The sequence below is a fragment of the Balaenoptera physalus genome, assembly GCF_965194825.1.
Source record: "Balaenoptera physalus genome assembly, chromosome: 3".
Classification (NCBI taxonomy): domain Eukaryota; kingdom Metazoa; phylum Chordata; class Mammalia; order Artiodactyla; family Balaenopteridae; genus Balaenoptera; species Balaenoptera physalus.
Window position 1 is genome coordinate 147,275,694 of NC_138890.1, and position 24,557 is coordinate 147,300,250.

General features: G+C 40.1%; 1 protein-coding gene across 1 annotated transcript in view; it reads right to left on the bottom strand.

The window, feature by feature from the left end:
• SLC1A3 (solute carrier family 1 member 3) overlaps window positions 1–24,251 on the bottom strand; it is a 74,740-nt gene extending 50,489 nt beyond the window's left edge. Inside the window, exons 1-3 of the mRNA XM_082453795.1 lie at window positions 24,042–24,251; window positions 22,179–22,450; window positions 3,371–3,508 (exon numbers count right to left, since the gene is read on the bottom strand). Coding sequence (XP_082309921.1) covers window positions 3,371–3,508; window positions 22,179–22,359 — 319 coding nt within the window. The 5' untranslated portion in view covers window positions 22,360–22,450; window positions 24,042–24,251. The remainder of the gene's footprint in view (window positions 1–3,370; window positions 3,509–22,178; window positions 22,451–24,041) is intronic.
• Between the last annotated feature and the right edge of the window lie 306 nt (window positions 24,252–24,557).

Genomic DNA, 24,557 nt, shown 5'->3' on the forward strand with positions numbered 1-24,557 from the left:
ATTAGGCTTTCTCCAGCTTCTCTCTGGCAGCTTCTGGAATGCTAATACACACCAAGGATGTTTGGAAGGATTGAAATTTCAAATTCAGAAAAAAGAGAACATGGCTTACAGGGGGTCTAGTGCCACAATTCACCAACAGGGATGTTCCAACTATGAAAACCTAACTTAAATGTCTCAGAGTTTAAATGTGACTAAATGTACAGAAACTTCTAAAACAAAATGCCAAATGGAAGTAATGCAATAAGGGTTTCATGCATTTCAGCTTCTGTCTGTACAGACCCTGGGACTTTTGAACTTAAGAGTGCTGAGTTCTTGTGTTCCTGTCGGGTGCAGAAAAGGCCAACATGGCTAGGACACAACATGGTAATACCCAGAAGGTGGAGGAGAAGTTTTCCAACAGTTATTTGTTTAGTAGACAATAAATGTGGTGTTCAGTAGCTGATTCCATGTTGAGTTAAGCTTTGATATGCAACTGTCAACAGTGGAATGAGGCAACATATGAAACCCAGCGATAGCCTGATGGGTGCACAAATCTATCAGTGCATTTCTTATAATTAATAGCACTGACACTGAAACTTGAGTTCCAATATTGGTAGCCCAAGAGTTGGATTGAGCCTGCAGATGTGCTTCGTTTGGCTGGCTCTGTTTTTGTTCTGTTGATTATGTCAATGTTTGAAAATCTAGGTTCTTATCAATTTTTGGATTTCTGGATTCTTTTGAAAAATTGGAAGATTTGGCCCTTGTTGACACATGGCAACAATTGGCTGGAGCTGATAGTTTTCAGGTCACAATCTCCTCCTTGCCTCCCTTTGTCTACGCTATTCTGCAGCGGGTCAGTTTCCATTTATCATCACACTCATCCCTGTTACCTCTCCTGTCAAAGAGAAATATTTCTCTGTATCCATGACTCTATTAAGTAGGAAAACAAAAAGTAGCCTGAAAGGGCAGCTTCATATATATACATCACCTGCTTGGCCATTGGAGGCATCTGAGTTTGCTTTTCCATTCTAAAATAGTGGACCCTGATTTTGTTCTCTCCCAGCACATTCTCCAATAATGCTTCCCAACACACACAGGGATCCTCTGGGGTGTGTGTACTTTGCAAAAGTCCCCCCACCTCCTCATTCACACTGAGTCACACCCTGCTTTGGTTTAGAATCCCTGTACTTAAAACCATGAAAGAAATTCTTATTGACTCTGTCACTCACTCCAGTTGATCATGAATATCTAAATTACCATGTAGCTTGGAAATTATTCCTTTGAGACCAACACCTTAAAAAGATCTTTGGCAAGCTAAATTAAGCCCTTTCTCTTAACAGTCCTGGAAAAGAGCTGACGCTCTTTTAATGGTCCTTAGTGGCAGCATTCCCAACTTGCAGTTAGGTTACATTTTAAAAGTTCATTTTATACTGGTTGTTTGCAGCTTATAATTCCTTTCTCTTTAACACCAATATTATAAATGTTGATAATTTCTCCAAGGTTTATGCACAGTTTCTTTTTAACCATGCAGAGGGATTGCATCATAGTGGTTTCTTTTTTTTTTCCCAGAAAAATTACTCAACGAAAGCTCTTATTCCTTCAACAAAGTTGATGTATTAAGTATTAGAAAATACCAGGAAATTCCACTTCAAATAACTGTTAACTAGGATTGCTACTAAAGGGAGCTAATATTTTCTCTAGTTGTACCAAACGAGGGCTTTCCTCTTATAAAACCCACTGTAGCACAATTACCAGAAAGCAGAAACCTCTAAACACTGTTCTCACCCTTGAAGAGACAGTATAAAGGAACCCCAAACCCCACAGGTTGCATCCAGGAAAACTACAGGTACTCAATTCAGACTCCAGCCAGTAGGGATGGTGGGAAGGGACTCCCTGTACCATTAAACAAAATAGTGGATGTGAGTTCTGTCCCCTAAGTGCTTCTGCAAGAACTTGTTTCCCAGGAAAATGGCAGCACACGGATAATGAGGATGTGCCCTCACATCAGCACGAATTTAGCTTCTGTGATAAGAATCGTGGCCGCTATGATTACCTCTGGTCAGCAATGGGCCAGGCCAGTTTCAAAAACAAGTGCCCCAAATCATCCTGTCTACTTGATTGTTTTATGGGCAATTCATCCTCCAATGGAAGCTTTATGTACATGCAATCACTTGTTTGAAGACCTGAACAAGTAGAAGCCAGCAGAGATCTGCAAGGCGCTGAAAAAAAAACAAACTGACATAGTTTCTGTCCAAGTAATGGCCAGCCCTCCAAGGCATACAGTAGTCAGAATCTTGCCCTAAGACTTTTGAGTTGTTCTATGTTGTTCTTATTACACAGAGATCTTGAAAGGAGATTATAAATATCCTTGAGAACTCCCTGGGAGGGGAAAAGATGCTCAGAGCCAGCTCATAGAATGATCTGCCTAAGGGTGGGCAGTAAGCCAAGGACGGAAGAGAAAACAGGGCCAGTAATACCTGAGTTCTGGGTTTTAGCTACAAACTCAGAAACCATCCTGCTGGGGCAGTGTCTATGGACATTCCTTCTCCAAGTCAGAGATGTGCTGTGGGGAAAGAGAAGAGTGGGCAAGGAGGAATGTACAGCAACCTTTTTTTTAAAACTTCTTGGTTCTGTTTGTATTCTCCGATCACAGGTACCAGTGACTCTTCAACCGTTTCCCATGCAGGCGTAAATCGTTATTTCGCGTTCATAGAAAATAAGAATCCTATCCTGCAAAGCTTCCATGCCTTGAAAATCCAAGTGTCAACTGACAAAATATCTGGATGGGGAAAATCTCCCACCCCCTCCCCATTCTCCCACCAGCGTAAAAGGCAACGGGGGTGGGGGACAATGGAGAAGGGAACGAAATCATGCGGGTTCACCAGGAAAAGATACAGTGTTGGTGGCAGCAGAGTTGCTGAGTGTGTTGTGGGCATTACCTCTTGATGAGGCTTCCAAGAAGGCTCCCGCTCAAGTCGTGGTGGCTCTGAGAACAAGCATTCTTGCATCAATAGCTAATAGGCTGTCCAACCAGATGTTATCTGGGTGGGATAAGAGGGTGAGAAAACAGACCTGTTGTACGCTGTTGTCAACTACATCGCTGTGGGCAGAGAAGGCTGGTTGTGTAGTGTTTAGCAGTGCGCCTCTTTTGTAGTGAGGCAGACCAGATTACGTGGCGGTTCAAATCCGTTTCCTCTTGTGATTGGTAAAATACGAGAGTTATAATCATTCATGCATTACTAAAGCCTCCTTTCCATCATTTTGAAGGGACTTTTATTTTCTAGAACAGAGCATGCATCCAGCAGAAACCTAAAGCGTTTGTTTTTCTAAGCGATCTTTTGCAATAAGCACACATGAAAAAAACAAAACAAAACAAAACTGCATAGGGTACCTGTGACAAGACTGGAGATGATTAGTGGTAACACCAGCATCTGTAACATCCTCATCAGAAGTTCCCCGGGAAAGGAGAAGTATTTGACTTCCCGGTAGCTCATTTTGTATGGTCGGAGGGTAAATCCAAGGATTGTACCTGCAGGAGAAAAACAAAACAAAACAAAACAAAGAAGAAAAGTTGAGTCTTTTTTGAAACTGTAACAATCATAGAAAAATAAGCAAGCATTTGGCTGATTATCACTCCTGTCTAACGAGAGTCGATTTATTTAAGCAGCAAATATTTGTGCTGCTTTGGAGCAAGGGATATGCCTATCTTTTCAATCATAGTCTGGAAGGGTCTGGCTGAATTCAGGGCTTCAAGTAGAACTTAGAGAAAAAATGTTCCTGGTCTTAGCAAATGAAACATTTCTTTGTCTAACTTGCATGTAGGGGAACCAATTTTGACATGGCCCAGGACACAGTCATAAAGATTGGGGCATACCTAGGAAACAAATCATGTATCCACACACAAGGCAGTATAGGAAAAAAAAAAAAGGCTTATTATAATGAAGTTCTTTTGTAACAACAGATGTTAGAACTGCTGGCATAACCACTTATAAAGGGTAGTGTAATTTTATTTTATTTTAATTTATTTTATTTTATTTTTTTTTTTATTTTTTACAATTAAAAAAAACTCCTCTTGTTCACACTGTTAATCCATTTTCATCATCTCCCTGTCTGCACACCACACTTTCTGTCTACATGGTCCCGATATTGCCTTGGCAACTATATTGTACAGACTTGCTAGTTGCTGGCAAAAGAAGACTATAAAATTAGCAGAGACTTTTTCCAAAAGTTTTCCCTGAAAACTTAGGGGATAATAAGGGAAAGAGAAAGCAATTTTCCCCTTAATTTGATTCTGCTCCTGGAACTTTAAAAAATATTTAAATGATAACTCTATACATAAATCAAATTATGCATGGTACCTTTGGAAATGTTCAGAAATTAACAAATGTACTGAATAATTTACTCCTTCTTCCCTTTCCCTAATAAACTTTCTTTGCCCCCTCAAATTTGCTTATTCCATTATTGTAAATATTTTCAAAAATTTTACTAAAACATGTGAGTTATAGAGAAGTACTGAGTAGTCTAGAGGCTAGAGGTTGGGGGGAGGAGAGAGAACACTGTGTAGACACGTTTTTCCAAAGGAAGCAAGCAGTCCTTTAAGGAAACTGAACCATCCTAACTTCTTATGAAATGAGACACAAAGTTCATTTCAACTGTTACTGCAACTCCAATTTCAATTCTTGGATTCCAACAACATGAAGTATCCATTCTTTGATTACATACCGTGATATCCCAATTGCGAGTTGAATCTACATGACTAGAAAATCCAGCTGACCCTGTTTTCAAGACCTTCAGAAAAATATTTATTGCTTTTTCCCAATGTAACAGTAATATGTTCGGGAGAGAAAAGTTGATCTGGAAAATGTAGAAAAGAGGAAGCAAAAGCCTGCCTTGATTGGTTCTACCATTTAAATAGCAAATAGCTACTACTGACTGAGAGCTCTTTCTATTTGCCAGGCATTGTTGTTAGTGCTTTACCTGTATTAGTATCAATATATTTAATCCTCACAAAACTCCCAGGACATAGGTACTAATTTACCACCAATTTACTGATGGAGAAATCTAATCATAGTGAAGTTAAAACATGCCCAATTTCAACAGCTCTTCCATATCAAAGTCAAATAGCCGTCCATTCAAGTGGCAGAGCTGGGATTTAAACCCAGGCAGTTTGGACTCAGATTTCACATTCTTGACTACTTTTCATACTTCCTGTCTCTTCAGTAGAGCAAAGACAACTACTGTTAGTTCTTCCCTGAGCTTCTTTCCAGAATGTTCTCTTACAGAGTTAAATACACGGAGATCACGCAGACTATACTTTTCCATATATAGTCACCATAAACATCACTTTTAAGCCTCATGATAGCAGATCCAGTGACCGTATCAAAATTTACTTACTACCCTTTTTGTTGTTGAACACTTGGTTGTTTCACAGGTTGTTTACTTTTATGAAAAACACCATTATGAATATATGAAGGCTGGTTTTTACCTAGGAATATTTTGTTTAGTGTAGTTCAGGGAAAGGGAACCAGTGCATTAAAGAATCTGGTTACCAGCTCGGGGGAGGAGAGAAATAGGTGAGGGAGATTAAGAGGTATAAACTTGCAGTTACAGAATAAATGAGTCATGGGTATGAAATGTACAGTGTGGGGAATATAGTCAATAATTGTGTAATATCTTTGTAGAATGACAAATGGTAACTATACTTATCATGAAGATCATTTGGAAATGTATAGAAACATGGAATCACTATGTTGTACACCAGGAACTAAAATAGTGTAGGTCAATTATACCTCAAAAACAAACAAACTCATAGAGATCAGAATTGTGGTTACAAGAGGGGGTGTGTGTGGGGAAAGGAATTGGATAAGGCAGTCAAAAGGTATAAACTTCCAGTTATAAGACAAATAAGTACTAGGAATGTAATGGACAACATGACAAATTAACACTGCTGTATGTTGTATATGAAAGTTGTTGGGAATTCCCTGGTGGTCCAGTGGTTAGGACTCCGTGTTTCCACTGCAGGGGGCATGGGTTCAATCCCTGGTCGATGGACTTTCACTAAACATTTTGTGATAATCATTTCATGATGTATGCAAGTCAAATCATTATGCTGTACATCTTTGTGTGTGTGTATGTGTGTGGTTTTCTTTTTTTTTTTGGCCGAGCTGCAAGACTTGCGGGATCTTTGTTCCCAGATCAGGGATTGAACCCTGGCCCTCAGCAGTGAAAGCTCAGAGTCCTAACCACTGGGCTGCCAGGGAATTCCCATGCCATACATCTTAAACTTATACAGTGTTGTATGTCAATTACACCTCAATAAAACTGGAAGAAAAAAAAATAAAGCATATGACTACCTCAACTCATGCTATCGAATTGCTTTCCCAATGGATTGGCCCAGCAGTTTAATAACCCATTAGTGAATGAGAAGGCTTTATTTCCCATACCAGGAACAGAATATTATCATAAAAACTTGTTAAAAGAAGCAGAATTTTTGAATGAGTAAATAGTCTGTATATTTGTTTTCTTTTGAATTTACTTAATATCTAATGATGTTGACCATTCCTCCTAATTGTATTTTCACCAGTCATTTACTAAATCCTGATAGTTTAAGAGTTTACGTATGTGTGTGTATATTTGGTATAGATTCTTTATATAATAGAGATAGTTACCCTTTGCCTATGTTTAAAATAATATTTGCTATAGTTTTTTTCTAATTTGCTTGCCATATATTATTACTTAAAATATACAGGTGTTCTACAAATAATGTCTACACATCTTTTTTATTAAGTGATTTCTTCAAGAGTTATAAACTTTAATTTCCCTCACCCTCCTAAGTTTGAGAAACCTTTAATACACTTTTCCTTTTTTGATAGTTTGTTTGGTTTTAAAATCTTAAATCTTTAATCTCCCTGGAACTCGGTTTGGGGTAAGGTATTTAATTTCAATTTTCAGTGTGCATTATTCAATACAACAGTATTAACAGCACATAGGAATTATAAAAAGCTCTGGTTATATCTGGTTCTTTCCTACTTGTTCATATAAAGGTCAAGTTACTAAAATCTGTGCTTTATCTTATAATAAGTATGCAAGTAATAAAATAAATATTATAAAGTTTACTTCCAATCAAATGTATTTTCACTGGTATTGGTTATGTTTTGTGACTTTTATTTACATGCATTTAAACGTTTGTCACTCAATTATAACAAAAAATATGCACAGTAAGCCCAAGAAACTCATTTTGGTCTTCTGAAATTTGACCATACCAAGCTAGTAGGAATTTTAGATATCCTTCAAATAACAATTTAAGAACAAGCTTGGTTTTACAAGACCCTTTCTAAATACATTTTTAGAAATGTATTTACTCATGTACAACAATATTTTCAAGGGTGGGTAGGATCCTGCCTAGTCCAGAAATACCCATTTAAATTATAATTCAGAAAAAATTGGTAAAATAGCTGCTCTACTAATGATACAGGTTCTAGGGGCAAGAGACAAGCCAGTGTAGATGAAAGAAGGGACTATTCTTTCTAAATACTAGGTGCATTTGATCCCTTTTCCCAGAGTCCAGGCTTTGCCAACATTGACTCTACTCCCCTGTCTACAAGCACACCAGCTGTATGCAGCCTCTTTCTCTCCCTGAATGCTCCTCGCACCTTCCCTTCCCTTCCCCCATCAAACCCCACATTCACTTCGTACAACCAATTTTCATCTAGATGTTCGGAGGGAAAGCAAGCCAGCTCAGTGAATGAATTCTGGGCAATACATGAATGACAAAGTCTCTTAACTCTCCAATATGCCAAAAAGATGTCTAACAGAGCAACAGAAGGACAGTCAAGGAGGCAAAATCTCAAGAGGTGGTGAAATTTTTCATCTGTCTCCTTCCAGTCAAGCTGGTCTTGCTTGGAAGTGTAGTCCTGACATCTACCCTAGAATGTCTGTGTTTCTTTACCGTCTCCAATACGGAAACCACACTTTCTAAAAGCTCTTCTTTATAGTAGGAACTGTGGAAAGATGACATCATTTATTTATAAGGGATAGTTTTAAGTCAAGTGCTTTGAAGAGGGGAGTTGTTTAGAGTGATGGCACATTGCAAATACACTTTGAATCAGTTTTGTCCCTGACTGTGCTTTGGTCTACTTACTGTCTCTGGGTTTATCAAGTGAGCCATTTCTACTCTTAGGAAAGATTATGTGGGGAAGGGCAATTTTTATTGAGCTCTTACTATGTGTTAATGGTGGTGTGATCTTCATCACAACTTTATGAGATAGGTATTATCATTTCTATTTTAAAGATGAACATGCTGATGCTCAGATGTTAGTTAACTTGTTCAAGGTTGCAGAGCTAGTAAGTGGTTGACCCGGAGACTTCCAAACAAAAGCCAGCGCTCTTTCTACTAGCTTGCTTGAAGACAGTTCTCAAATGCACCTGGCCTCTGGGTCTTCAGCATCTCTAACCCCCAAAATTGTAGAAGCACTTGAGTACTAACCTTGGATCTGCTAGAGATGTCCCAGAGGCACCTTCGGAACCTTCCACAGGTCCTCTTACTTTTTGAGGATCCCACAATATGGTTATTAGTATCAAGTCACTGTTTAAAATGGTTACACCAAGTCCCTTTGCATGGAATGATTTAACTAATGTATATAGAATTTATTAATTAAAGTAGCCTGCCTTTTCCCTCCAGTGCACACATTTTCATCGTTGGAAACCATCAGTAGCAAAGGTGGGAAAGACATTAAATGAAAACATGCTGCAGGTTCTCATGCTTAATGACAACAGCTAACAGTCTTCAGCACATGCAAGATGCCAAGTTCTCACAAGCACAGATGCCAAGGAGGCCAGGAATAGTACTACCCGTATCTCACAGATGGAGAACCAGTCACTGACAGAGGGTAAACTGCCAAAACCACAAACCTGTATAGGTCGGAGCCATAGTCAGCGTAGAGAGGGGTCAAGCTCTTCTCAAGGTCAGCTGAGTGGCTGAGGTGGACTTCATACCCAGCTCCAGGGCCCAGACCCTCACCCACTACGCGGTACTCACGGCCTTTCAGTAGACATGGTACTAATTTAAAGAGCCTAAGTTAGTACAAAATATTTTATCTACATTTTCATTCTATTTTGAATTAGGTTAACTAAATATAGAGCTTAAGTTGAGGAAAGATTTTGTTGATTTTACTTAATGAAGTCCACATCTAGCTTTTTTTCAGTTCATTTTTAAATGAATAAACAAAAGCCATTTTTTTCTTCAGCTTTCTGCTGGGACAGGCAGCGTTAGAGGTGAAGTCAGTGTGCTGAGGTCAGCCAGCTATCAGCATTAAGTCAAGAGGAGATGCCCTGCATATGCAAAGATGGCTTTTCTGGGTAAGCAATTCAGGTTTCAGCAACGAAGAGTCTTCCCTGAAAACAAGTTCTCACAGCCTGATACATAGACTTCTCAGAGCCCTCTCCACTCTGCCCTTCTGACCAGTTAGAGGGAGAGGGGTTGGGGGAAGCCTGCTTCCCTTCAGTAAAGCAAATCACTGCCTCTGCAGAGCTGAGTTCCATTAGTGGGCACTTATTTAAGCACATTGATTGATATTCCCAGAACTAATAAAAACTTTTATGGCTACCAGATCTTTAGTGCAAGAGAACAGATCCTTTATTATTGATTACTCTGCAAAAATAACCATAAAAACCAGAAGAACTTCCTAACAGGATTTGTTACATCCGAAGCAAACTTTGCAAAGTTGGCATCTTGGTGACATTATGTAATACATAGATGTCACGAGCAATATCAAAATTGCTCATTCTCAGCCAACAATCTCATAGTATTCTTATTTTGGTATTTTAACAAGATTTCTAGAATCTAGGAAATATCTTAACAAAAATGTTTACGGTGATCAAAATTAACTGTGCTTGTTGAATGCTGCAAACAAAGATGCATTTTTTAAAAATACTTTTTCTCCCCTAATGTGGAAAGCTCAAGAAAAGAGTCCTTCAGGGGTTCACTGTTTCTCCCTGGGGAGTCTATACAACAGACACTTCTTTGGAAGATTAAATATCACTTCACTTTCTAAACTAAGACACGACGTGCACTCTGGAGCCTCAGAAAGAACACATACCTGGCTCACTTTTGAAGGCCAGACACTCACAAGTTAAAGCTAAAGACCTGTTTTAAGAATTTGGTTCATATCTAATCTGAAAAAAATTATTGAAAATATTAAGAAGCCAGAAAATATTTAAGAGTAAAAGAATGAAGCACAATCTGAAGTAAACTTTAGACCAAATCACCCACTTTATCTTTTGGTGGATGTTGGCGTTTGAAATAATAAAGTTTTACTAACGTTCCCTCCCTATCTCCAAACTCTGTCATGAACAGATCGGCAGACCAAAGCCTTCTAGAATTATTATTCACAATGCAAAATTCTCCAGAAAAAGAGACGATGCCCCCCAAAGAGCTCAGATGTCAAAAGAGAATCTAAAAGTGATAGTGGCATTGATCTTGAGAGGAAGACCTCACATTCTGAGGCCAGCTGTAAGAAAACTACCAAAGGCCCACCCAAGGTGAGCTAACTAGCTCTTCTAGCATTTACATTGCAAACCAGTCAAAGCCCATTCAAACTCCTACCGGGAAAAAGTTTGGCCTGTAGATCTTCAGCCAGAAAGGAGGCCATGCTGTCTGCTTGAATGCAAGATGGCTCAAGGATATAATAGTATCAAATATTTTTGTTGATAGCGCACGATTGGTCTTATGTGACAAAATACTATTCTTTCCCAGCTAGGGTCTTTTCATTTTTGTAGTAAAAAACCAAACACACAAACAAAAAACTAGCACTACTTTGCCTCAAGTTTACAACAATCTAATGTATGATGTAATAAAGTCACAGGAGTGGCATCCATTGCCTTTGCCATGTTCTATTGGTTAAAAGCAAGGTCACAGTTTCCACCACACCAACAAGTGAGCTGCACAGGATGATAAGGGCTTTGTCTGACCTGCACAGTCTCTAGGCCTGGCCCCCAGCTGCTGTTGAACAGTTTCCCGAGCAGAGGAATCGCTTAGTTGCACCGTGAATCCGATTCCCTACTGCGCTCCGTGAGTGTAGGAGCCTACCCTTAGGGACCTCCCTTCTCTACCAAACTGTGATTTCTCTCATGATTCGGGAAACTGGTTCTTGACTGAACTATGATTTCTCATATGCTTAGGTTTCTAGATTCACAAACTAGGAGTGACAGCTCTCGATTCCTAATTCTCTCACTAGGCAGGTTTTTTTGAGTATGAAAGACAGCAGGTGTGATGCTGTAGAAAGGTCATAGTCTGGGAGTCAGAGATGAGGGTTCTGGGCCTGATGCTGCCAGTAAATTACGCTAGTAGATACTTCACTTAAATGACTGAATCTTCATAGCAAACCTACAGGACTTAATATCACCATCTTATAGATGAAGAGACTGAGCCCTAGAAAAAATAAGCCATCTGTCCAGGATTACATGGCCAGTAACTGATGTTGGCAAAATGGGGTTTCAAACTTAGATCTGCCTATTTCCACAGCTAATATCTTCAAGTGACATAATCTCTTTGCCCTCCCTCCCCCCTTCTTAATCTGAATAATGGGAGAAATAGATCAGAAAGGCAGTATCTACGATCTTCTTGAACTTTAATATTCTCTGCTACATATTCTGAGCATTATCTTAGCTGCTTTATATGCATTCATCTTGTTTCTTCTAATGAATTCTAAAGTCCTTGATAATGCATACGAAAGCTTGTAATAAGTCATAAAATGCTTTATCAATTTGGCCATTACGGTTATTATGGCAGGTACTCAATAATTATTTGAGAGATCAAATAAAAGTTTCTATTTCAGAACTTGGCTAGATTGTGGCCCAATCTGGAGAAGTTAAAAGCCTGTCTCATGCCAGCCTGATGAAGCTGCTGGACGTAAAGTTCCATTAACTCATTTTTATAAAGAAGCCAAGGGCAAAATGGAGAATTTACCTGCCCAAGAGGTCTGCTGGTCCCTGGCCTTTTGTTTCAGCCCAAACTTCCAGGCATTTCCTGATGAGAAGCTACTCTGTGTTTGAGTCAACCTTTCCACCCTCCCCCACTCCTCTGTTCCCACATCCTTCAGAGATCTGGGCCCTGGCTTGGCTCATTCTTTTGTCCTTTGGTATTTCCTGTTGCTGGAGGTGGGAAATACCTGTTCCAGCCTTGTTCCACCAGTGGTGCCCAGATAACCAGCCGTGGGTGACTGATGACCAGGCAGGGTACAGATGCAGACTCAAATCCGCACGGCGTGCAACACTGAGAGACAACTGAATCGGAAGAACCTTGGAGTTCTGAAAAGCCTGGTGCTTTTCTTCTTAAAACTGCGCTAACATAGACTATGTGAAATGGTAATATAGTTTATAAATAATCCTACAGGTCTTTAAATGTCCAATCCACTGTCACTTAAAAAAATCTATTTTAGAAATAGTAAACTGAAATCACCAGAATCTGTTGCCTTCCTTTCTGGTTAATATATATAGTTGTGAGTAGAAACTGGAAATGAAATATATTTAAAAATGTCCAAGTTCTCCCTGTGCCTTTGCTTGTGTGTCATATGCTTGCCAGACCACACAAACTTCAAAGTCCACTCATCTCTACCTGTGGCAGCAGCCCCATTGGGGCAAACTCTTTTAAATCTCACAATTTGGAAGAGTAAATGACTACAACCTCTATGGGGTATAAATTAGCTATACAAAATCACAAATGGGTATACCCTTAGTCTCAGCAATTTCACTTTTAGGGATGTATCCCACAGATATACTTTACCAGGGTGAAATAACTTTTATCCAAGATTATTCATTATACCATTTGAAAAATGATATCAAAGGATTGGAAACAACCTAAGTGTCCCATCAATTGGGAATTGCTTAAATAAAGTGTGGTTCACCCATACCATGCAGCCTCGAGAGAATAAGGAGGTTCTTTTTGTGCTAGTAAGGAATGACATCCAAGGAATATTGTAAAGTGAAAAAAGCAAAGTATGAAGTGAGCTATATATACTATGGTACAATTTGCAAAAGGCAAAAAAAAAAAAAAAATTAAATAAATATGAATTTATTTTCATGCTTATAAAATAACTCTAAAGTCACAGAAGAAACTGATAACAAAGCAAATTGGACCCCTGGGGGATCTGGGTGAGTGTGACACTTTCATTTCATTTTACTTTTGTTCTTTTTGATTTGGGGCAATGTAGATTTATTTATTTCATAAGTAAAATAACAAAATAAATACACACACAAAAATGGCCCACAATTTAAAAAAAATCTGACTGAATTCTATTTTACATCTTTTCTGCTAAATGCCTGAATCTTTCTAAAAACTCACTCTGGGTCTGGGTTGGTTGGTCCTCCATCTGCTTGAATTTGCTTTAACAATGAGTTTCCTTAATTTGGGTCATGGAGAGGGGGGACACTAGTGTGCTCAGATTTATAGTTGAGTGGATCACTTTCTGACCAAAAGGCTTTTTTTCTGGAGACAAGGAAGTGAATCTGAAAAAACTTTGAACTCAGTCGTTACAGGCTCATGTGCTGCTTCACCCAATTAGCCAGTTACAAGTATACCAGAGCTGAAAACTCACATTGTAAACCACTCAGCAAAGGTATGCTCTTTCCTCATCTGTCATGTTGTATAAAGCATCCCGATGCCAGAATTTACAAAGCCCTGGCAAGTTTATTGAGTTGCAGCTTTACGTACAGGACTACTTCATTTGCCTTAAAAAAGCAAATCGAAGACAAAAGTAAATAAATAAGAAAAAAAAAAAAAAAGAAAACAACTTGGGTCATAGGCAGTCTCTTCAAAGACTCATAATTTCCTTCTTGATGCCTCTACCTTCACATTCGTCAACACGCTGAAGACAGCAGCAAGCACACGGATACCGGGGGTTTTGCCTTCCTTGCTTTAAAAATGGAATTTCCAGTGGTGCAATGTGTCTAAAAGAAGAGGCCATCTTTTCAGGGTGAGAAGGGCAGTAATTGTCCATCTCTACTCTCATTAGGGACAAATGAGCTTCATCTTACAAGATTTTGAATAGAAAGTCTCTCACTAATAGCCCACTGTTTTCTCTCTGGGAAGCAAGAGCAGTTTGTGGCCTGGAATCATTGCTGGAGAACCGGAGAAATCTCTCTGGGGACAAGAAGAATGAAGTTGTCCTCTCAGGAGACAGGGACTCGGTCTTGAAATTCAAAACTTAAGTGTACCTTTCAACTCGCTGCTCCTAAATTTACCTTCAACTCTTTGATAAGATACACAGAGGAAAAAAAGGAGTGCCTTTCCCCGACATTGACTTAATTCAGCCAGGGTATATCTTCCTTTATCTAGCCTTGGGGGTTTTATTCTTCTCTTTCTGGTTTCAAAACCACTTGAGTGCATTTTTTTTTTTTTTTTTTTTTTGGCTGAGTTGGGTCTTCGTTGCTGTGCGCCGGCTTTTCTCTAGTTGCGGCGAGCGGGGGCTACTCTTTGTTGCAGTGCACGGGCTTCTCATTGTGGTGGCTTCTCTTGTTGCGGAGCATGGGCTCTAGGCGCGCGGGCTTCAGTAGTTGTGGCACATGGACTCAGTGGTTGTGGCTCGCCGGCTCTAGAGCACAGGCTCAGTAGTCGTGGCTCATGGGCTTAGTTGCTCCGCGGCATATGGGATCTTCCCGGACCAGGGCTCAAACCCGTGTCCCCTGCATTGGCAGGTGGATTCTTAACCACTGCGCCACCAGGGAAGCCCTTGAGTGCATTTTTGATTGGGTCTAGTGCTGGGAATATTCTTGGTCTAGGGAATAAGCTCTGGGCCATTTTGATAGCACTGAAGCTTGACATAAAACTCATAATTTTTATCCTGGGTGAGCACAATGACTAAACTGTGTGCCCTGAAGTGCTCTGTGTGTTTCCACATCTCACAGCAATGATATAGCTCACCTAGCTGTCAGACCAAATACTTGGTGAATGATGGCACCCCAGCATTCCATAAATATCAAGAACTCTTAACACCTGGAATGTATAGCTTGGAAAAGACGGTGCTTAAATTCCAGTTGCCTCTTCCAAATAGCGTAGGCTCTTCACAACCTTGTTTACTCTATAGCAAAAACAAAGGCCTGCAATTTTCATCTCCTGATTTATAAGAGGTGGGCAGAAGATGGAAGGGCAGGAGTGGCTCTGCAGAGGTGTGCCTCAGTTGTGTCCTCAAACATTGCTTAGGAAACATTGGTCACCACACCCAGAGTCAAGAACTTGAAAGTCAAGAATTCAAAGCAAGAGAAGGCAGCTGCTTCATAGATTTGAGAGACTGGCTAGAATGAGTTGGGAGATCATGAGTTCAGGAAAAAGGTCCTTACAATGGTACAGCATCATGGGCTGAAAAGAAAACCCTCACGTATCTTATTCCGTATTTTCGGCTTTAGAGGAAGACAAATTAGACTTCAAATGATAGAATTTTGGAGTTGGAGGCAGACATTAGTCTAAATGTATTTTGTTGATGAGGAAATATGAGGTCCAGAGATTTGTCTTAAATCATAAAGGGAGCTGACGGCAGAGCTGTGTCTGTAAGCAGGACCTTTAGACTCTCAGCGCTTTCTCAGCTGTGTTCCAGACATTCACAGATACTAATCAGAAGGGGGGATGAACTGGCCATGGACTTACATTGCTATAGAGGGCAATGGGAAAGCACTCTGTAAACTGTAACACAGCAACAATGGAAGGTATTATTATTGCAGGTAATTGTCCTGAACACACATACTTATTTGATTACCTACTTGAAAAAGAAACAAATTTGAAATTGCCTGCTCAGTTTTCTCATTATGTGAATTAACAGGAAGAAAATAGAGCAAAATAAAACCCAGAGACACTCTTAGAACAACATTAAGCCTTCTACCCCCTACTTCAAAATAACCTTTACCAACGCTGTTAGAAATCAGCAACATTTTCTCCAAGTTTCCAGAACCCCTCATCTTGCTTGGCTCCACTCTGATGGGGGTGACAATTAATGAACAGTAGACACCAAAATGCTGGAGAAAAGGAGAAACCAGGGAGGTGGTGAACTCTGATGGGTCCTGAGTGGTATGAACAAAAATGCACTATTGAGTATGTTACAACATTTATTGAAACCATTTTCTCAGCAACTTCCCATTTTCCTGAGACATCACTCCCTCCCTTGAGCAGTCTGTGTTGTGATAACAGCTGCCTGGGGATTACTTTCTGCTTGGCTCAAGAAGCCAGGTAGGTAAGGGACAGATAATGATGGTGTCACTTACACTGAGGCTTTCATCTCTGCCTCTCAAAGCCCTTTACAACTATTAAGTCCCTTCCTACGACTCTCTTGGCTCCCTCCTCTAGCCAAGGAAACAGAAGACACTTCCAGACCTAAACTAGGTGACCATCTTCTCCCCTCCCCTCACCCGGTCCTCCCTCATCCTTGGCTCTCAGTCCTCTGGCCGAGCAGCATCATGAAACCCGCGTGTATCTTCACTTGACGCCCTAGCACAGATGGAAGCCAAAGACGAAGGGTTGACAGTTTCTTCGGACACTTTGCCTGCCAAGCATTTAAGGAAATTATTTAAGGTTACATGGTCGTAAGTGGCAGAACTGGGATAGAATCTTGGCAGGGAGGTGTTATAATTATTCCATTTTACACATGAAGAAACAGAGGCTCAGTTCCAGAAATGGGACATAAACCTAAGCATCTGACTCCAGAATCCGTGGCTCTGATCTACTCCCCTATTCCGTCCTGGACTCTATCCCCAGGACGGGAGGCAGCTCTCTGGAATGCTTTTGGAGAAGGTGGGAGGGAGGGCAGGGATCTAATGCAAGTCAGCTATTTGCTATGGCTGTCCCCAACAATTTTTCTGTAGTTCTGCTCCCTGGGGAAGACAATGAAGCAGAGGAAAAAAAAAAAAAAAAAAAAGACTCTAGTCCTTACACCCTATCCCTATGTCACTTCTCCAGAGCAGGGCATTATGAATCCACTGCTTCTTAGCTCGCCCTCCAGCCCAGCCCTCTGCCCAGGGAGTCTCTGTGAGTGACAGTCACTAGCTGGGCTCTGGTAACACCAGGGGAGGGCCTGCCTCAGGAGCCATCCTCCCCCGAGCTTCTGGAAGCTCCTTCTCTTCTTCTCTTTTCCAGGAAGTGTTGAAGAAACTGGAAATCTGAACCCAGAAATCTGTTCACCATTCTTTGGATTCTTGTTGTTCAATCTGGGTGGAGATGCCGTTCTCTTAGTAAGCTGAAAGGTGTCAGCATGGGGGCCACTAACTCAAGCAGTTGGCTAGTTTGGTCCAGGCAGCAGCTGATAGTTCACTACATTGATGAACCTGCTTGGCTGAACTAACTGACTCGGCTGGATATTGTATTACATGTCCAAGGCTCAGAATACCACGACAGCATTTCTGGGAGATTATTGCTTCTAGTTATAAAGACGGGCCCTAGAGTTAATACTGCTCTCCGAATAGACTCACTTACAGAGTAGCTTATGCAGCAGGATAACCCGATTCATTGATCGTTATTCGTTTACCTTCAAAGACAGAACCTGTCTTCGTTCAGTCTGGAGATGGTAAGGCTACCTTCCAAATCTTTATTTATGGTGAGCCTCTTGCACTGTATCTCCACTGCAGTGGCAGCCCACATCTCAAACTCAACATGTCCGAAACTGAAATTATTACTTCCCCCATCTTCCTGTGTTCCACCATGACTGACGGTACCAACGCCACTCGGTCACCCAAGCCAGAAATCAGACCATCGACCTGCAATCCACCTTCTCTGTCAACTCACATGCAATCAGCCACCAGGACTCAGGAGTGACCCTTGTTCTGAATTCTCAATTCAATCTCTCCTTTCCACCCCTCCTGTTGATGTGTCAGTGCACATCCTTAGCTAATTGGGGTAATAAAACAAGAATGAACATTTCCTGAGAGGAGGGACCAAGCATCCAGAACACTGTGGTGGGTAAGAGCATGAACTTGGAGCCAGAATAATGGATTTGAATCCCGGTCAAAATGCATCAACTGTGGGATAAGTATCTGAGCTTCGGTCTCCTCGTCTATAAAATGAGAATAAAAATACCTCCCTCCCTGGCTTGTTGTGAGGATTAAATAAAGCTAACATACTAACAACACTTACAACACTGCTTGGCACCACATAAGTGTCCACAATATATATTATACATGTAACGATAGATGAGGAAAACTGAGACTTCAGAACGGGTAAACACCTTCTTTAGGATCACACGGTGATTAAGTACGGCCGGCATATGAATCCAGATCTATCCTTCATCAAAAGCCACACTTTAAAAATGTTACCACATGGCACATCTATGGTTCCACATGTGGTTGTTAATAACAAAGTAGAATGTCTAAAGTACCAACACAGAAAGACATCATATACGATATAGAACTGTATATACAATATGATCTCATTTCAAAAAATGTTACGAATTTCTCTATTACTACTTCTGAACCCCATATATTCCTTTGTCATCTCATTTTTCATCCATCTCTCCTACTAAACGACCTGAGGGCAGAGATGCCACATTGTGTAGCATAGAGCCAGATACACAACATCCAATATTTGTTAAATTGCTGAATAGCGTTGAATCTTTTAAAAAAAAAAAGTATTTATTTAGCAGATAATAGATGAGTGACATTCTGTGACTTGAACATGACAAAGGATTTTTCTTTCTTTCAGGGAGATGTCTGAGGTCCCTCTGACACAACTGACCACAGTATGAAGTAGAAAGTGCTTCCCAGAGGAAGAAAGTCAGTGACCACTCAGTGTGTTTTTTGTCTGACAGCTGTCTGCAATAGCCCTGGAAGACACTTCATCTAATGCTTTAATGATGAACTATCTTAAAGGGACTTAGCACTTGCCACTGCCTTCTCTCAAGTTGCTAGTCTGCTCCCGTTACATAGGCTTTGCAGCCTGGCACTTTCAGACTTTGACATGGCTTAGAAATGACATTAGAAATGTCATTGCATAGAAATGACATCACATTGCACATGTGGTTCTATGCCTGTGTTTGTAGAGGAATTGGTAGTGCAATATCTACAATTCCCTACTTTTTTTGAATATATGGAGTCACATGTCTCTACTCCTCTGTATTTCTAGTTTCTATTCCCACACACTAAATGCACATTTATTTTATTTCAAAAAGATGAAAGAAAAGAGACTGAACAAAAAATTCACCCCACTATGTAGATTTTCCCAGTCTTTTTTAGTAAAAGTGATCAAAACCTAAGAATTTGAAAACTAAGTAATTGGGACTTCCTTGGCGGTCCAGTGGTTAAGACTTCACCTTTCAGTGCAGGGGACATGGGTTTGATCCCTGGTCGGGGAACTAAGATCCCACATGCTGCAGGGCAACTAAGCCTGCGTGCTCTAGAGTCCACGCGCCACAACTAGAAAGAAGCCCGTGCACCACAACGAAGATCATGCATGCCACAACTAAGATCCAGTGCAGCCTAAATAAATAGATAAATAAATAAATAAATAATTTTAAAAATAAATAAATAAAAATGAAATTAAAAAAAGAAAACTAAGTAATAGCTATAGTTCTTTCTTGTCATTTCATCTTTGGAGAAAATAGCTATTTTCTCCTTCCTTCCTAGCGTCTTTCCAGTTTTTCCTTGTGCTGCAGCAAACAAATTTGAGAGCTGATGTCCCAGACATGTCCTTTTCCTATTAATTCTTTTAGGGTTGATGTAGACATGGTACCCAGTGGCAAGCTAAATGAGCCTTTGTTTTCACTGGGCCCTCAGTGCAAGAGGCACCAAGAGATAGCTGAAGGCTTCTTCCTTCTCTCCTAAATCTGTTTGCTACTAAGTTGTGATTCCAAGTCTTTGGTGTAGACTCAGTGGTCTGACTGTCAATGAGATCTCTTTATTTGTTTCTTTGTTAGTGCCTTCTTCTTGTTACTTCTACCTCCTCAGTTTCCATTAGTAAAGCCAACCCTGAGGGCATCCTGCCAAGTTATCTACCCCAGCGCAGCCAACTCATCACAGTTCTCACAAATCTTAGGAAAAGTCCTCATTGGGCTAGGAAATGATCTCAGAACTCAGAGAGAAAATGGACTCTTAAATCCTGGCACTATCTTCCTTCTATCAGAGATGTTATTTCTTTGTAATCACTTAAGAACTTCCTTCTCCATTGATCTACTTTCCATGTTCAGGTTTTATCACTTTCCATTTCTGTGTTCTTCACCTGAAACATTTCTGTCCTAGAAATGGAACTCTTGTGTTTAGAACACCATTTTGAATCAGTGTTTCTGCATCTTTTCCAAACATACTCCAGTATCACTGAGTTCTATTTTTATACGTATAGGGTTGCAAAATAAATGGGCATTTGTTAAATGAATGAGAGGAATGCAGCTTAATCATTTGTAGGAGAATTATACGTTTTCTGTTGAGTTTAACTGAGTAAATCATAGAGCAAAATGACAAAGTTATGTGAATGCATGTAGCATTGCTTGGTAATTGGCCTCTACCAAGACATGGCAGCATTCTTCTTCCTGGCAACTCTCACAAGATGTCAGCTAGTCAGGAGAGCACTGAGGCGGGATGGCAGAGTGGTTAAGAGAATGGCCTCTGGCACTAGACAGCCTGAGTTTGACTTTCACCTCTAGCATTCACTAGCTGCGTGACTTTGGGCAAGTTGCTTGATCTTTCCGTGCTCAGTCTCCTTAGCTATGAAATGAGGATCAGAGTAATCATACCTACCCACTGCTTTCATAAGCTTTTTTAAGGATTAAGTGAGCTAATATAAGCAAAACACCTAGAAAGTAGCTGGAATAGTGCTGTATAATCGCTCACAATTATTATTACACAGCCATTACTTGGCTTGACAACGACTGTAATTCAAAGAAAAAAACCGAGATGAGAATACTGTATTTTACATCAACTTCCAAGACAATGATACAGCACTGAAATACTTCTTCCGGGAAGGTATTCAAACCTGGAGACCTAAAGAAAGCCATTACTTCTCTGAGTCAATCAGGAAACTTTCTTTTTGAACATCTCTGGAATTAATTGAACAGTCATTAATCACCAACAATTACTAAAAGGAGCCAAAGATGTTGAAATGGAATATATCTAAAGCCTTGTGACAAACTACTCTTCTGCTATATTCCTATTTGTCTGCAATCTAAGAATCCTATTTTTGGAGATAGTTATAATTATATTTACATGCTACAGAATTTTCTTAGTTTTTATTGTCATTATCTCTTATATTTGATGGTGATCTTGGCAAACTCCAAGGTAGAGATTAAAGCCTTTTTTTTTGGTGGCAGATTAGTAGAAATTTAAGTTATAGCATTTTTTACAGCATGACATTGGCTTATCTGTTTACCAGCCTAAGGATTTCTATATTGGTTCAAAAATTCCAAGTAAGTAGATTTTTCAGCTATATTTTAAAGGAAGATTAACGCTACCTACAAGTAGCAGATATAACTGCTAATTATAATGAACTATAATTTCAGATACCAATAAATCAAACAAAACAATAATGTTTTATTTGTACAGATTGCTGTCAACAATGCTAAATTAGTAAGAGACTGAAAAGTTTCAAAAAAGGTTTAGCTATTTATGGCAGACGCTTAGAGGCAATGAATGAGGGAATCTGTGTTTACATTTCCCCTAATTTGCCTTTCCCAGTCACTGGACGAGACAGTGTACAAACAGAAAAGATTCGGCCACTATGTCTGTGTTGATATTCGGCTGTAAGTCAGCACCTGTTAGAATATAATCACTATTAGGGATCTGTGTCTCGTTCTGGGTGTACCAATAGTGTACATTAGTTTTAAGTGAAAGTGACATTGCATAATGATCACATTTTGGCCAAATCTAGAGTACTTGCTTGTTTCTATTGTTACTTAACTGCTCAGGTCTTAAGATTAAATTATCCTCTTTTATCCTTACATGAGATGGAGAAACATTTGATTTATTTCCCTTCTCCACACAATCAATTGATTTGCATAATGCCTAATGAGATTCTTTCAGATTCCCACGTGTTTACCACATGTTGTTCCAAATGTGCCAACAGACTGTCATTTAAAGGAAAAAAAGAATCTTCAAATTCAGAGGAAAGCCTGGACTATCCTACTGAATACCTACAATCAGTTCATCTGATAATATTCCCAGGCAGTCAGATGCCCCCGAGAAACAAGATCCAGTTGTTTTTTTTGTTTTTTGGTTTTTTTGCTTGTTATCAAATGACTTACCCACAATGACTGCGGTGACAGTGAGCAGCACAAAAGCATTCCGAAACAGGTAACTTTTAACATCTTCCTTTGTGATGTTCTGCACTTTCTTCTTGGCCAAGAGTGTGCGTTTACGGACCCCTTGCTGGAATCTCTCCATCCTGCTTCCCATCCTGGCCTCTTCTCCATTGCTTTTAGTCATGTTTTACTTCTGCAGAGCGTCTCTTCTCTGAACTTCAATGTCACGGAATCAGCCCCAGAAAGCCAGTCCTCTTTGGTGTTCAAGAACACAACTAGACGAGAGAGAAAGAGACAAGAATTACAGCCTCCAGGGGTGAGAGATCAGGGCTGCCCGACACCAGGGGAAGCTGTTGGCAAACTGCATAATCTCAGTAGGAATCAAGGGCTGGAGAGTGGCAATGCCAGATCTCAAGGCTAGAATGTGCATATTTTACTGGACCACGTGTGAGACATGTGCATAAATCCAGAATATATGAGCAGGTACTTGTGTTACATTTTTAAACATTTGTCCTTCCCTCTCCAGTGAAGCTATAAAAGGGCTCATCAGAGCTGCGTGTGACCGAACACCCTTACCCCCACCCGATCCCCCAGAACCTAGCCAAGTACTTTGCACAATGTTCGCCCTCAATAAATGTCCAATTGAATTAAACGCACAGGAAACGCTCAGTAATTATACTTAATGGCTCATGTTGTATACATGGCAAAGGCATAACCAGGTCAATGAAATGAATTAAGATACTGAGATTTCACGGTCAGAGGTTGCTGTTATATATAATAAAGTAACTATTTTCTGCATTAAGAAAAAAACCATGATAATATCAACTAGTAAATATGCTTATGAAAAGAACACAAGTACCCACAGGCCCTGGGAAATACGTTTGACTCTTTCACCTGGTAACTTTTTTTTTTTTTCATAAAATAAGCTAAGTGAGCTGGGCACATTTATAAATTATCTGATATCATAATTCATCTTCATTTTGGTCCCAAGTAGAAGTACAAAGTAGCATTTGTCTTTGTGGCAAACATGCTGGAGTCTTCTGAGGAAACTATCACCCACTTCTCAGTATTTTAAAATTTAGGATCTCTAGAATAGGTGAGATGAATTCAATTTTCATTCCAAACGTTACAGCGTGTGGTTTCTAGTTTCTTTAAAGTGCTCCTAGGTTATTCAAATATATCTAAGTAAATCTCTCCTTGGTGGAAATCAGCTGTTTTGAAAGATCAAGGGATTCCTTCTGCTGTTTTACAAGATTTCTAATCCGTAACCTTTCCCATGATAAATCCAAGTTAAAAATCAAGTCGTGCCTGTGGACGTGTGTATCTGGCAACGCGAAAAGCCAGTGTGTGCGTCCGTGGAGGAGGTAACTAGAAAGCAAGAAGCTTTTGGCAAATCCAAGTGCGGAAAAAAAGACTAGTCTTAACAGTTTTGACTTTTAAATAAAATTGCAGGCTGGGGTCAGTGATAATAAGACGTACAGCTCGTTCAAGACTTCACAGCAGATTAAAAGTTTAGGGAGAAGTAAAGAAGAGGAGACGCGAGAGACCAAATTTTTTCCCCTCCTACTAATCTCTGATTCCCTTTCCCAGTCACTTTAAAACAGACCAGCTCAGCCTTGATTCTTTTCTAGAGCTGCAACCACAGTCTGCCCCCAATCCACCCTGAATGACTCAACTCCAGATTAAGAGAGGACACGGCGTAAATAGACACCACACGCTCAATGCATTAAATTACTAACATGGACTTTATCTACCAAAATGGCTAGCTTTTACTCTCGCTACTCCTCTGCTCGGGAAACAAAATACACTGGCAGAGAAATGGAACGAGAAATGTAGCCCAGCAGGAATACAGGACGTCAGACTTACCTTTTCTGATTTTGTAACGGGTGGAAGATACCCCAGGCAATGACAAGGTGAATTCCCAGCAGGTACAGCGGAGCAACAAAACGCAGCGAGCAAGGCGTGCATGTGCTCTGAAACTGCAAATTACTATCGGGGCAACTTAAGAAAAGGGGCGGAGTCTGTGCCCGGGAAAGGGGGAGTGGGGAAAAATGAAAACACCACAGGGAAGGAGGGGGGAAACCCGAGGTTTCTGGAATATTGATTAATCTTGGCGCACCAGAAGCATGCTTGCTGGCTTTGTTTTGCTCCTTAGACCACTTTTCCAGCTTTGTCAGTTCACTTTCATTAGAAATGCAAAACCGGGACCAGGAAGAATTGAAGAATAAAGCGCACACAACACTCAGAAAGCTTGAAGTCTTGATTAGAACGTTTCAAAGAAGACTTTTCTGAGGCTAAAGTTAATTATCTCACATTATGGCAGGTTTCCTCCCCTTAAGGAAACACGAGAGTGTGCTCTTTTGCCTGATTGTACAACTGTTA